The sequence below is a fragment of the Manacus vitellinus genome, unplaced genomic scaffold, assembly GCF_001715985.3.
Source record: "Manacus vitellinus isolate BGI_N305 unplaced genomic scaffold, ASM171598v3 scaffold_4_pilon, whole genome shotgun sequence".
Lineage (NCBI taxonomy): Eukaryota > Metazoa > Chordata > Aves > Passeriformes > Pipridae > Manacus > Manacus vitellinus.
Window position 1 is genome coordinate 35,093,276 of NW_021940604.1, and position 13,183 is coordinate 35,106,458.

The window sequence follows — 13,183 nt, forward strand, 5'->3', positions numbered from 1 at the left end:
AGGTACACTGAGGAACAGTAAATCCTCTGCTAAACAAACTGCTAGCAAAGTGGGTGACTGTGTTAGAGAAATAGGCACATGGGCTTAACCACAAATGCAGCACTGTCCTGCTTCACAGTATGGGAAGTACAAATCTGCAGTTACTAGCTACAACTATGCATGGTAAATATACTTCTTTTTCTTTTCTGATCTAGCTACTGCTTTGTGATATAAGTCTTACATACATATATAGCTACTTATACATATATTCACATAGATAACAATATATGTACACCTATACATAAAATCATGTATCTGTATATGGAGACTATTTCAACTTGTTTGCACACTAGAGCTAATGCATAATATGAAACTTATCAATTGTATTTCATTCAAACAAAATAGTGCTCTTCTGTAACTTCTAAAATTTACTATTAACAGATACCCAGGCAAAGTTTAAGATTCAGCTCTGGGGTTGTCTGCACAGGAAACACATAGAGCTATTGCAGCAGGTCCAGAGGAGTGCCATGAAGATGATCAGAGGGCTGGAGCACCTCTCCAGTGAAGACAGGCTGACAGAGTTGGGATTGTTCAACCCGGAGAAGAGAAAGCTCCAGGGAAATTCACTGCGGTCTTTCAGTACTGAAAGGGGGCTTATAAAATAGTTGGACACAGACTTTTTAGCAGGGTCTGCTGTGACAGGATGAGGGGTAAAGGTCAGTTTAGATTAGATATAAGTTTTTTACAATGATGGTGGTGAAACACTGGAACAGGTTGCCAAGAGAAGCTATGGATGCCCCATCCCTGGAAACACTCAAGGTCAGGTTGGACAGGGTTTGAAACAAGCTGATCTAGTTGAAGATGTCCCTGCTCATTGCAGTGGGGGTTGGACTGGATGACCTTTAAAGGTCATTTGCAACCAACACTATTTTATGATTCTTTGATCTTAGCTTTAAGCCCATTACCTCCCTTTGGTGTTGTCACGGCTCTTGGATATTTAAGGTGTGAGTTATTTTTTGAATGAACTGGAAAACATTTCTGAAACGTTCTTGCAAAGTTGTCCTTCACTTTGGAATTTGCTTTTTCTTCTTGGTTCATCACAGTGTGAATATGGTGAACTTAAGGCAATGCTACTTTGATATTCACCTGGGATCCACAAGAATGACTAAGGTGAAGACTAAAGGTCTGTATTTACTCTTGTATCTTTTGTGGGCAAAGGCATGTTTGGACAGCAAATATTCATATAGAAATTAATGTTCATTTACTAACATGGTTAGTTTTACCACATGTCTGAACAAGCATACAACATATTTGAATAGGCAAATTTGTGTTCATTTGTGAAGACATTCGGCTAATCTCATTATTCCAAAAATATAGCAAGCAATCACACTTTCCATGTGATAGTTGCACTGAAATATTTTGTCCTACAGCTCTGATTTACCTTGGAGACCAGACTTATAATTCAAAACACTTTTGAAGATTCTTTTCTCTTTTGTACAATGTCTTTACTGTTATGGGGGAAAAAAAGCTATGCTTGAATGTTGCAAAACCTGCCCTGTCACCAGCAAGCAAAATAAAAAACCCAAACAAACAAAAACAAACAAAAAAATGAAAGCAATTAGTGGGCCTATATAGCTCCTTGGAGGTATGCATCAGATGCAAAATCACAAGGCTGGTTCTGCACAAGACCTTATATAAAACAGCAATGACCTGGCATCCTGCTTAACATTCTGGAGATGCAACTTCAGGCTATACATCCTAAGCTAGATATATATGACCTTCTATCGCTGGCATTCAACATCTAATTACAATAATAGCAACACCACATAGTTTTGTGGTGGTTGGGATGTAGTGGATGTGGGATTTTTGTCATTTTTTGTTTGGTTTGGTTTGATTTTTTTGTTTGTTTTAAACAAAGCATTATTAGCTTCAGCCAACATGAATAAGGACAGGTATCCTGTGTTTTAAAGACTACCCCACCTACACCCTATTTTCAGCTGTATTATATATAATTCCGAATATATTAACAACTCTAAAAAGAAAATTCTTAGACAAATGCTTAAAGACCTCATAAGGAGAAAGAAAACTCCATTAGAGGAAAATGACAAGGCTCAAAAGCCTACATTAATTTTACAGATAGAAAATCCTCCTTCCCATTAACATCTTTGACACCTTATTTTTTCAATGATGTTACACGCCCACTGTAACATCAATCACAAAGCTCTCTGAACAAACACATCTACTCAACATGAAGCTAGAACAAAAAGAAATGTTATGGTAGGGGCAATACAATTTCACTATTCAATGCTTGGCCATCATAATGGAAATAAAGAAAATTAATTTTTGTCTGGAACAACGAGGTCCCAGATCTTAGGTGGAGTTCTATACCATGCCATGATGATCCTGGTCCATTTCTGAATCCACCAGGCCACTTTCTTTCAATGGTGGAATTATAAGAAACCCTGACCATGGCCAGCAGCATAAGAATGAACTCCAATAGAGATTAATTTCATAGGAGGAACTCCCAGACACCAGTCATCTTCCAGTTCAAGCTGACCCAAAAAGGAGAGCTTAACAGTTGGGATGATGAACTAATGAAACCGAGGGACAGGTTCGCAATGAAAATAAAAGGAACATAAAAACCATTTCACGTAATAAAATGTTCATACTTTACATTGTAGAAACAATAAAATGTCCATGTATACAAAAGAAGTTACCTCTTAAAATCATCCCTGTCACATGTTGACACAAATGTACTATAAATTTCAGCCTACATAGCTAAACTGATGTTCTTAGATATTTTAAGACAAAAAATACGTAGGTAATGTCTCTGAAAATCAGGCCACCAGAATTTAGGAGGAAATCACAGTCTTTCAGAAAACTACCACAACAGCAACGCTGTGGCTGGTTATTGACCAGCACATAAATCACATTAACCAGTATTTCACCACATTCTTTACTCAAGATTTCAATCACAAGACTGATTTATGTTCACTAGATGATCCAGCAATTGCTTTACAAGTCATTTCCTCAAACAGAAAAACCTCCCTCTATTCTCAAAAGCTGCGTGATATTGATGTGCAGCCATTCATGCCAGTATGAAAGCAAGTATTTTATTAACTCTACAGTCTGTATTTTGGACTTGTAAATACTGGTGGAAAGGGGAAGAAATAAAGGGTTGTTTTAAAGACACTTAATTTTTTTCTTTGCTTAACAGAACTCAGACTCAAGCTCATTTTTCAAATTAAATACTCTAAATTGAATGGGCGGAAATCTTTTTGCTAAATTTTAGTAAGCTCTCAAAACACACTGAACTTAAGGAATGCAACACCCTTTGAGTGCATCACACCCCACCACACTAAAAATAGCTGCACTTTTAAATTTATATTGCTAATCAGATTTCTGAGTCTTTTTTTAAAATATAAAGCAAATAAGCAGTTTCACCAGTAAATATCCTATTTGTTCCCAAGCTATATTGCTATTTTTTTGTAGCTTTGATGTTTGCTTTCTAAATCTTTCCCTTGGTATCCTTTGTCTCTCTTCTCTAGGAAGAGGATAAATTTACTAACAAAATGGATGTACTGACAGAAAAGTGCTGCTAAAAGAAAAATACAAACACTTTGTCCTTCACTCAACTTCAGGCCACACAGAGTCAACTTATAAATTAGATAGATGGATCCCAGCATAGTTTGCATATAAAGTTATAGGACACAGAAACACTAAAGTTAAGTGATGGCTTGAGTTCTATTTTCTCAGTTGCTCACCCAATTACCCTGCCTATCTCCACATGCAAAATTTTTCATCCATCTTCTGTTCTCAGTCCAACTTCTCTGATCTAAAGAAGTACCAGCTAATTTTTAGAACCAACTCAAACACCATCATCTTCAATTTACTATGTTCCAATAAGTTACACATAAGACAGCTGTGAAAGCTTCTTTGAACCAAAAAGTTCACTATGACTAAAACAAATGAAAAAAGAAATGGTAATCTCATTTCCTTTCAAATAAGATTAAAATCTATGTGGGAAGATTTTCAAGATTTTTAGAAATTACACATTTCAAAGAAATTCTACACTTTGCGAAAATGGTGATGGTGGGGTTCAGTTCTTTTGGAAACAAACTTTGATCTGGAAACTTATTTTAGTATCTAGAGTTATCACAAGAAAGCACTTTAATTTCTGTCAAATTTATACTGCAGTTTGATAAGGAATAATGCCACTTAGTTCTATTTCTTCTTCTTTTTAACCCAAGACTGTATAAAGCATTTCACTTCCAAAGTTAATTGAGCATGAATCAGACTGTAAATGTTCATTTATCCTTGCAGTCAGATTTAGATATCTCATCCGATTTTCACAATTCCTCTAAAAACCCAAGGCCCAACATAGCTAGAGACCAAACAAGTTAAGACTTCTGTTGAAATATTGTTTTAGCAGTGACTATCAACATATATGTGCAAAAAAAAAAAAAAGTAGCTTTATTGGAAAATACACAAAACTTTACCTGCAGCTCTGTAAAGTATTTTAGGTTCAAAAAATATGCATGGATTTTTGTCCTCTATGCATGACAGCAGCAATCCTTTGGCCTGAAGAGGACTCCTTGGAATAACAACCTGTAAAAACATTTTTATATAATTTATTTATATTGAAATTCTACTAGAAACTTCCTCAATACTACTTAAAACTAAGCCATTATTTGCTTTAAATGAATTTATGTACAGATTGAGCAGTTCTTACAAACAGAATTAGTAATGCAGCACTGATGTTAACACACATTCTAAATTTTTAATTTTATTTTGTTCATTGATGAGGCTTTAAAAGCTCCCCTCTATACCTTGATTTAAACACTAAGGGACTCCTCTCAGATAAGGTAGAACTAACATCTTAACAACAACATTTGGGGTAAAAGGAACGGAAGAAAGTCAGTCAGATTAAAATATATATAAAATATATATAACACTTCATATATATATTCACATATATATAAACTTAGTAAAATTAATGTAGATGTTTAAAAAAATTCAGCTGAGTGATCCTCAGTTTCTTGGGTAAAGATTCATCAGAACAGACCTAGAAGGTTTTCAGACTTAGTCCAGTAAGTTTTGAAGACTGAAAAAGGAAACAGCTATTTAAAGTTGACTTTCTTTGTTTATGATGGAAGCCTGAAATGTGTTCATTTTGGAAATGAACAAACACTAATACATACCTTAAATATCAAGCACAGAAAACTAAGTAAAGCCTCCAAATGTAATCTGAATACTTGGAAGAAAAAAGTATAACATATTTGCCAACAGAGGAGTTAATTTCAGATGATCTAAGAGAATGCTAGTTACGAAGAGAAAATTAGCAAATTATCATTATTTTGTTTAAACAAAAGTAGAACTCAAGAGCTCAATTCCCTCAAATCAGAAGAACCAACTAATTTACATCCCAGAGACTTCAAAGAGCTGACACATGCTGCATGAAGTCTACATTTTTATAGCTGTGGAGTCAGAAGTGGCCCTCTCTGACTGAAAACAGTAGTTGTAGCTCTTGTTAAAAAAAAAAAGTAATCCATGTTTACTAGTCATGTTAACTTACTGCCTACAGGAGTTTCCAAGGCTTCAAATATGTTTTGAGAGTAATAACATTTATTTATATTAAAGTAATAGAAAAGAGTCAAAACACAATCTAAATCTGCTATTACATCAAACTAACTTGATAAGTGATTTTTCTAAACAAGGGAGAAGCAGTCTATCATATTTCACCAAAGCATGTGGTAACAGACACATGGGAAACTAACCATGGATGTTACTAGTACAGCTCATTAGGGATCATTTTTAGGACAGACTTTATTTACCTTATTCACTAATGATGTTCAGTCAGAACATAGTAGTGAAAACTATTCCAAAGCTGGGAGTCACTACCACTACAGAGGATGATACCAAAAAGACCCAGTTCACATTGAGGACATGACTGACAATAGCAAACAGAAAAATACATACTGAAAAGTCATGTTTAACGACCACATTTTTGTTATAAATTTAGAACTCAGCAGCAGAAATTCAGATCTGAATTTATTATCTGCTCAAAGCATAACTAGGACACTATGCAGTACATAATAACATAGCCAAGGAACTTTTCTTGCTATTGCAAAAATCAGTGCTAGAAACTTAACTGGAATACTTTATGACTATATCAACCCTTTGGAAAAAAAAATTAATGAAACACATGTCAAAAGAGCTCCAGAAATTGTTAACATTACTTCAGTAGTTTGATTTGTTTAGTCTAACAAAAGGAAGACTAAAGAGAATACAACTGTTTTAGTATATGAAAGGGAAGGTGAAGAAGAGATACGTTAAACTTATAAGTTAGTCAGGAACAAATTTAGGCTGGAAATGAAAAGAAAGCTTCTAGCCACAACAGCAAATATTCTTACAATGGAATGCAGAGAATCAATATTAATATCTTCCATCCATTAAGAAGTACATCCTCACAACAGCAGACAAAAGATACAACCATTCAGTAGTGTCCTGCCACCTCAATAAGACTTGTGCTAAGTACCAATGACTGCAGTTTGTCGTGGTTTGGATTTTGTTTTCCCCCAGAGGCTAGAAAAGTGGTAGACCCCAAGGGGTGGAAACCCCTGGAAGTTTTGAAGTTCTGCCCAATGGGCGCTCCTGCAAAAATGTAAACATATCACAAGCTCACCGGAAGAGATGAGTTGTAGTTTTGGTTGCAGGAGAGGTGGCCATGTTGTGAGCCACGAGGAAGGGGCTCTGAGCCCCTTGGGCCCTCTGGGGCCTCCCAGCCCCTGGCTGGGAGCTGCGGGGACCTGGAACAGCATAAAGCTGGGCTAGGTGCCTGTAGTTATGCCGGGAGATGTTTTCTCCATGGGCGCAGAGCAGCAGCCGGCAAGCACCAGAGAAACGGTGGCAGAGAGCCAGACAGGAGATAAGGACCTGAACTGAAGGAGCAGCAGAAGCAACATGCAGCACCAGAGAAAGGACTCCTGGAAGGAGAGCCGGGAGAAAGAGAGCCAGCAGCCTGAGAGACAGAGTTCTGGGGGTAAGACTGTACCAGATCCCCTAAAACTCCCTTGAGACCCCTCTTGGAGAAGAGGGAGATGGACTCCTATTAAGGAGAAGAGTTTTAGACATGCAGCACCGGAGAGAGAGAGGAGCTGAGAAGCTCAGAGCGTCCCGGAGCTGGACCGGGACGGCCAGAGGAATGCGGGGGGAGTTGACCTTGGCTCCCCCCCCTTGCACTGCTGCCACGGTGGCAGCCTGAGAGACAGGGCACAGAGGCCCTGCAAGGAGCTGAGTCTCCTGGAGATACCAGACCGTCACGAAGACCCCCCTGTGTCTTCGTGATATGACGTGGTGATACGACCTTGTCTGGGGTTACGAAGCCCACGGAAGACCCCTCGGTTGGAGGCGATGGGGCCGAGAGAGGCTTGGATACCTCCCTCGTGAGTGCTGGCAGAAAGCCAGCTATCAGCTGCTGCATGTGGAGAAGACAGACAGACTGCTGCCTCAGAAGATGCTGCTGCTTAAGGACTGGAAGGGATCTGTCCTTCTTTCCCTCCTGGACTTTTATTTGGAGGGGAGAAGAGATCTGATCCATTGTAAATACATATGTCATGGTAGAGATAGTTTGTGATCATGTGTATAATGTGATATGGTATTTATTTGTACAGTCATTGTAATATATTCCCTTTCCCCCACTTTGAGTCTGGTGTGTTTTGTCTGGAAAAACCCATCTCACATTAGGTTGAGATGTGGGAGAGGGAATGGAGCTAGGGGATTGGATTTTGGGACTATCTCAAACCATGACAAGTTCTTCCCCTGAATAGCCAAAGTTGTACAAACTCCCGTTGGCTTGGGAAATCCAAATCTCACCTGCCACTTAAGAAAAACACAAAATAGAAGGGCAAAAACCTTCCACAGAGTTTAGTAAGAGGATGGTTACGAAGACTACTCTCCCAATGGTCAAACCCTACCCTTCTCAGCTTGTAAGACATCGCCTTTCCTTCTGTAATAATGGAGAAAATACGCATAGACACAGGATGTTTGAGAATGCATCTGAACCACAAGTTCATGTGCACTTCTTGATTCCCGTGTTAAAGGCTAGGTTTGGGTTCATTTAAAAATATCTGCAATCTTGAAATATTATAATTGCATTAACAAACAGCTTTGCAAAAAATATTAAAGCGACAACACTGTTTTCACAAAGCAACAATATTCAAAAGATGGAGTCTAAAATACTTCTCTGTGCACCAGAAACTAGTATATTGTTCCATCAGTTCCACCCAATTAATGTGCCCTTTATCTTCAACTGAGATGACAGCTCTTAGTGGTAGCAATCTATTTTAGCACTTTACCCAAGGAAAAGTGAAAGGAAGTGAAAGGAAGTGAAAAACCAATAAGAAGAAATATCAGAGGTGGGAGCAAAGAACTTATGTTACGCAGCATGACTAAATAAAATTTTGACTTATTAACTTATCGAGAAGACTATGCACCGGTCTAGGTAGTACCAAAATTAGAAAGAGTTTTAATCACCTGAGTGGACCACTAAACTTCAGCACTTGGTTCAGTATATAAAAATTTGAGATTGACCAACAAGATCAGTAGAAATATAGACCTGGCATCAGTATTTTAATCATGTAAGTTATCTTGTGCTTTCATATGATAAGAAACTACTTTAGTTTATAAACAAGATCAAGAAACCATTTGATTCAATTACCTCGCAAAAGATTTTGGAGATTGCTTTTGCCTGTATTAGGAAATACTTTCAAGTTCAGAATAGGAACACCTCAAATATCATAAAGAACACCCAGAGACAAAAATGTATCCTCATTCCTCAAATATCATGAAATAAAATGTGAACAATATAAAGGATTGTATTTAAGTAAAGACAAACAAGAAGGAGAAATGGCTATGGTCTCCCTGTTGATGAGTTATATCTGAAGATTTAGAATACCAAAATCATACATGGTCAACAGTTTAAACAACAGATAAACAATGAACATGTGTCTTTAGCATGCAAATACCAGTTCTGCTTAAGTCTTCCACACTAATCAGCTATGAGTCATTGTTCAATGGTCTGGATGCCAGCTAACCCAGAAGTACAAGTTTATAGACAAAAGTTTAGTCAGAAAAAAATGGAGAGCTGGCAAAAAGTGCTCTCTTAATCTGAGATGACTAGATCCTGCAGCTCCCTCTTCTCTAATCATTAGCAAACTTGGCTTCGAGGAATGCCACCACCTCATGTGGAAAGCTTGCCTAAAGTTATCACTCAGAGAATCACCAACCAGTTGAGGTTGGCAGGGACTTCCAGAGATCATTTGGTTCAACACCCTTGCTCAAGCAGAGCCATCCAGAGCCAGTTGCCTAGAACCATGCGCAGACAACTTCTGAATGCCTCCAAGAATGGAGACTTCTCAATCTCTCTGGCCAAGTTGTGCCAAGTGCTTCCTCATGTTCAGACAGAACCTCTTGTGTTTCAGTTTCTGCCCACTGCCTGGCACTGTCATTTATATAAATTAATTCAATTATGCACTTAAGACAGATACAGAAAGGAAAAAAAAGAAAGTACTACTTATTAAAGTTTTTAGGTTCTGTACTATACTGGACACACAAAAGTGTAAAATGTATGTTTTTAGTGCAAAAAGCAGACAAGTAAAAAACGCTATGTCTACCTAAGATTGCTTCAATAATGGCTAAAAATTCTCAAACACTTAACACAGTTTAAGTTTTATAAACTGAAAACTTCTAATAGTTTTTAATTAACATATTCAGATATTTTGCTAACATCCTTTCTTCCCCTGCCTGCATCTAGACTCTTTGTTAGTCCAGTCCATTACAAAACAAACAAATAAAATTCATCTTCATAAAATAAGAGTTACTGTACCTTTATTCCTGGACAATGAGCAAAAAAGGCTTCTGGACTTTGAGAGTGATATAGTGCACCATGACCCACACAGCCCCAGGGTGCTCTGATGGTGAGGTTTCCACAATTAAATAGATCTCCAGAGCGGTAACGGTATTTTGCTGCTTCATTAACAATCTGGGAAGATTTATATACAAAAGTAACATTCAGTCCAATACCTTTAGTTATGCATCATTAAGTCACTTCAATACATGGGATGTAACTACATCATCTGCACCATGCACGGGATTCAGAGGACCAAATTAGAAGCAAAGAAATACTGTAAGCCAGTGCAAAGACAAAAATTTTTCAAGGCAAATGAAACAATAATTTAGTGCATTCAAGTTAGATGCCTAAGCCTCGAGGGTAGCCTTATAACTCAGTTGTTTCCTCATTGCATACTGTCAGTCACCCCAGTTCAAATCTGTAGTTTGTCCTGTGGATATATGGCCAGCTGCAGCTGAATGTAGAAATGAGAAATTGTGTTGGGAAGACACAGCTGATGAATTTAAGGCTGCTGAAGCCAACACAGTCACAAAAGCAAAAATCAAAACAAACAGAGAGGCATTTGCTTCAAACAACATCTTTAATTTCCATTACTTATTAAGCCTTCAAACTGGTCTTGGTACAGTCAGTACAGTACTGATACTGTTTGCAGTTTACTCCTGTTTACTTAAAGTATGCATAAACATTAGTAATGCAACTGTGGATATACTTGCAAAAATTACATAATCAAACCAAGTACTAATGCTAACAGAAGAATAATTTAAACAGTCATAAGATTTCTTTTAACCTCTTTCAAATTTATTTATACTAACCTGATCAAAAGCTGGAAAAATGTAATCTGCAAACTGAATTTCTGCAATGGCTGTAGCACCTGCGACAGCAATTCCAATACCAAAGCCAACGATTCCTTGTTCACACAAAGGGGTGTTGAAAACTCTATCTTTACCTATGTATTTAAAAAAAAAAAACAAAAAGGACAAAAAGACTCCAACACACAATTCCTTTAATACACCAGTACTAAGTGAAAAATATTGCCCCAGAAATATTTGACTTATAAACAAGTCACATGCAATTAAACATATTGTGCTTTAGATGTGCTTTTTTTAGGTATAGAAACAATAACCATCCATTGCAGGTAAAGATGCTTTCAATCTAACTTGTAACAACTCAGAGGAAGAGAAGGAGAAACTAAATGAAAGATAAGAACAATTTCTGTAACTTACAGTGTTCTTAACACTTCAAGGAAAATAATTTTTTCTGATGTATATACAGTTAAGCATGCATAGCCTTCATGGTTACCTGGGAGCAAAGAATACTTATAAGTATTTTAAAAAGCTTACAATAAAGATAAGTGTTGTTTCTTCCATTTTTTCCAGGCAGTCAAAAATAACTGCCCCTACCCAAAGGCACACAGTTCTACAAGTCTGTATGAAAGCATACTGCCTCCTGCCACACTCCCCATCAGCAGTGCCCATTCTTATCAGTCTTCTCTCCCAAGGTAAAGCCACATTTAAAGAATTTGCCTTGTCTCCAAGGCAAGAGAAAAAAATGTTGCAAACCTAAAATATTTGATTTTGTATCTTCCATGTGGAAGTGCAAAAGGTTATATTAGGCCTGACATATTTCTGTGCTACAGTAATTTCAGATCCCAAATATGCATAAATCTAATAGATGGTTAAAGACAAAATTGTTCAGTTCATGAAATTATAAAAAAGGAGTGGGAGAGAGATGAAACACCACTACAATATCCTCTAAGACATGTTTACAATATTTGCCAGCAGTACTTTTCTGCCAAGGGAGTACAACAGAAGAATCTCCATATGCTATTAAATCTTCCCTTTAGAACGTTGGGAAATAGACTATATAAGAGTCCATCAGGCAGGAAAATGCCAAGACTTCAAACTGGATGGAAAAAAACGTGCACAGCAGTGGCTATGAAATAAATTAAACAATAACTAACCATGAAATAACTAACCAAAAAAAAGAGACTAAACCGATAAGTCGGAAAGTTGTTACTATGAAGATTCCTAATTTCAATAGCTGTAAGTTAAATTAGAAAAAGGAAAGCTAACGTAAGTTTTCAGAAATGGATGATTAGGGAGATTGATATTGCCCAAGGTTGTATTTACCATACACGAAAGGGAGGCAAGTTTTACAGATCTTTAAAGTACAAATCTTTCATCTTCACACATCACCCTGCACAGCATTGTCACTCCTTGTACCCTGTCTTTGTGCTTTACCTGGTGTTTTCAGTTTTCTACTTCAACGGTTGATTTGTTTTGGGGGTTTTGTTTGTTTATTGGGGGGGACATATTTTATATATATAAATTTTTGGCTCTCCCCTCTGCTTTTCTTTTTTTCCCCTTCCACTAGGAACAAGACTAAGACACCATTCATTTAAAGCAAGTAAAAAAAACATGCCATCAAATGATACTTCAATGTTGGTGGTGTCAGTGAGGCTACACAAGCCAACACCAACTACAAAGAGCTACCACAATTGCAGGACACTCCACAATTTTTCATACAAGACATGGAAACAAAGAATGAAAGATTATTTTTTCACCTAAAGAGACTGTATACTGTGTAAATTGTTCTCATTTCTGAGATAGTTGTAATCTCCATTCCTACATAGCATCCTCTGGTGCACTCTCCCCTGACAGGCATCATGGTCAAAGAAAGAGGAACATAAACTCCCCATGCAAACATGTAGTTGCCCCAGGCCTTATTGCCAATTGTGATAGTGTGGAAGCCCTGCTTTAGATACAACCACAGGAGCTGTCCCTGTATTCGTATCCATTTGTAACACTACCAACACTTAGCAAACATCTTCCCTCCTTTTTATTTATCTAGCGTACCATGAGTAAGACATCTTGTTTCCCTTCTCTTTCAATGATGCATATAAAATTTTAATTTAAAACAGATCTCATTTTAAAAATTTATTAACTTTATGAAGACATGGTAATTTTCTTTCCTACTTCTTAAAAGTCCACTGGCAGATTAATATATTCCACTTCACTTGCTTACAGGATATTTTGATACAAGACTTATAGCTTACCTAACCGTATTCTTTATTAACAGATTTTTTCAGAGTACACCGAAATAGCCTAATGCACAGGTTCCACAAATAATTTTATATCATCACACAAAAATTGAAACGTATTTGAACAACCCTGTAAAATGAGCTTTTAAATAGTAATTGCTACACACTTGAAAGTTAGTTCTTTAATATCAATTTGGGGTAGGTGAACGAATTTAAAAGCGTGTTAGCTCTACCACACGAGTATGTCACTCTAT

The 13,183-nt window shown here is 37.1% G+C and overlaps 1 protein-coding gene across 6 annotated transcripts in view; it reads right to left on the bottom strand.

Annotated features, from left to right (window-relative positions):
- Window positions 1-13,183, bottom strand: part of BCKDHB (branched chain keto acid dehydrogenase E1 subunit beta) — a 142,394-nt gene that overhangs the window by 112,645 nt on the left and 16,566 nt on the right. For all 6 annotated transcript variants that reach the window (XM_029962689.1, XM_029962691.1, XM_029962687.1 and 3 more), the window contains exons 3-5: window positions 10,702-10,835; window positions 9,866-10,021; window positions 4,479-4,587 (exon numbers count right to left, since the gene is read on the bottom strand). In XM_029962689.1, coding sequence (XP_029818549.1) covers window positions 4,479-4,587; window positions 9,866-10,021; window positions 10,702-10,835 — 399 coding nt within the window. The remainder of the gene's footprint in view (window positions 1-4,478; window positions 4,588-9,865; window positions 10,022-10,701; window positions 10,836-13,183) is intronic.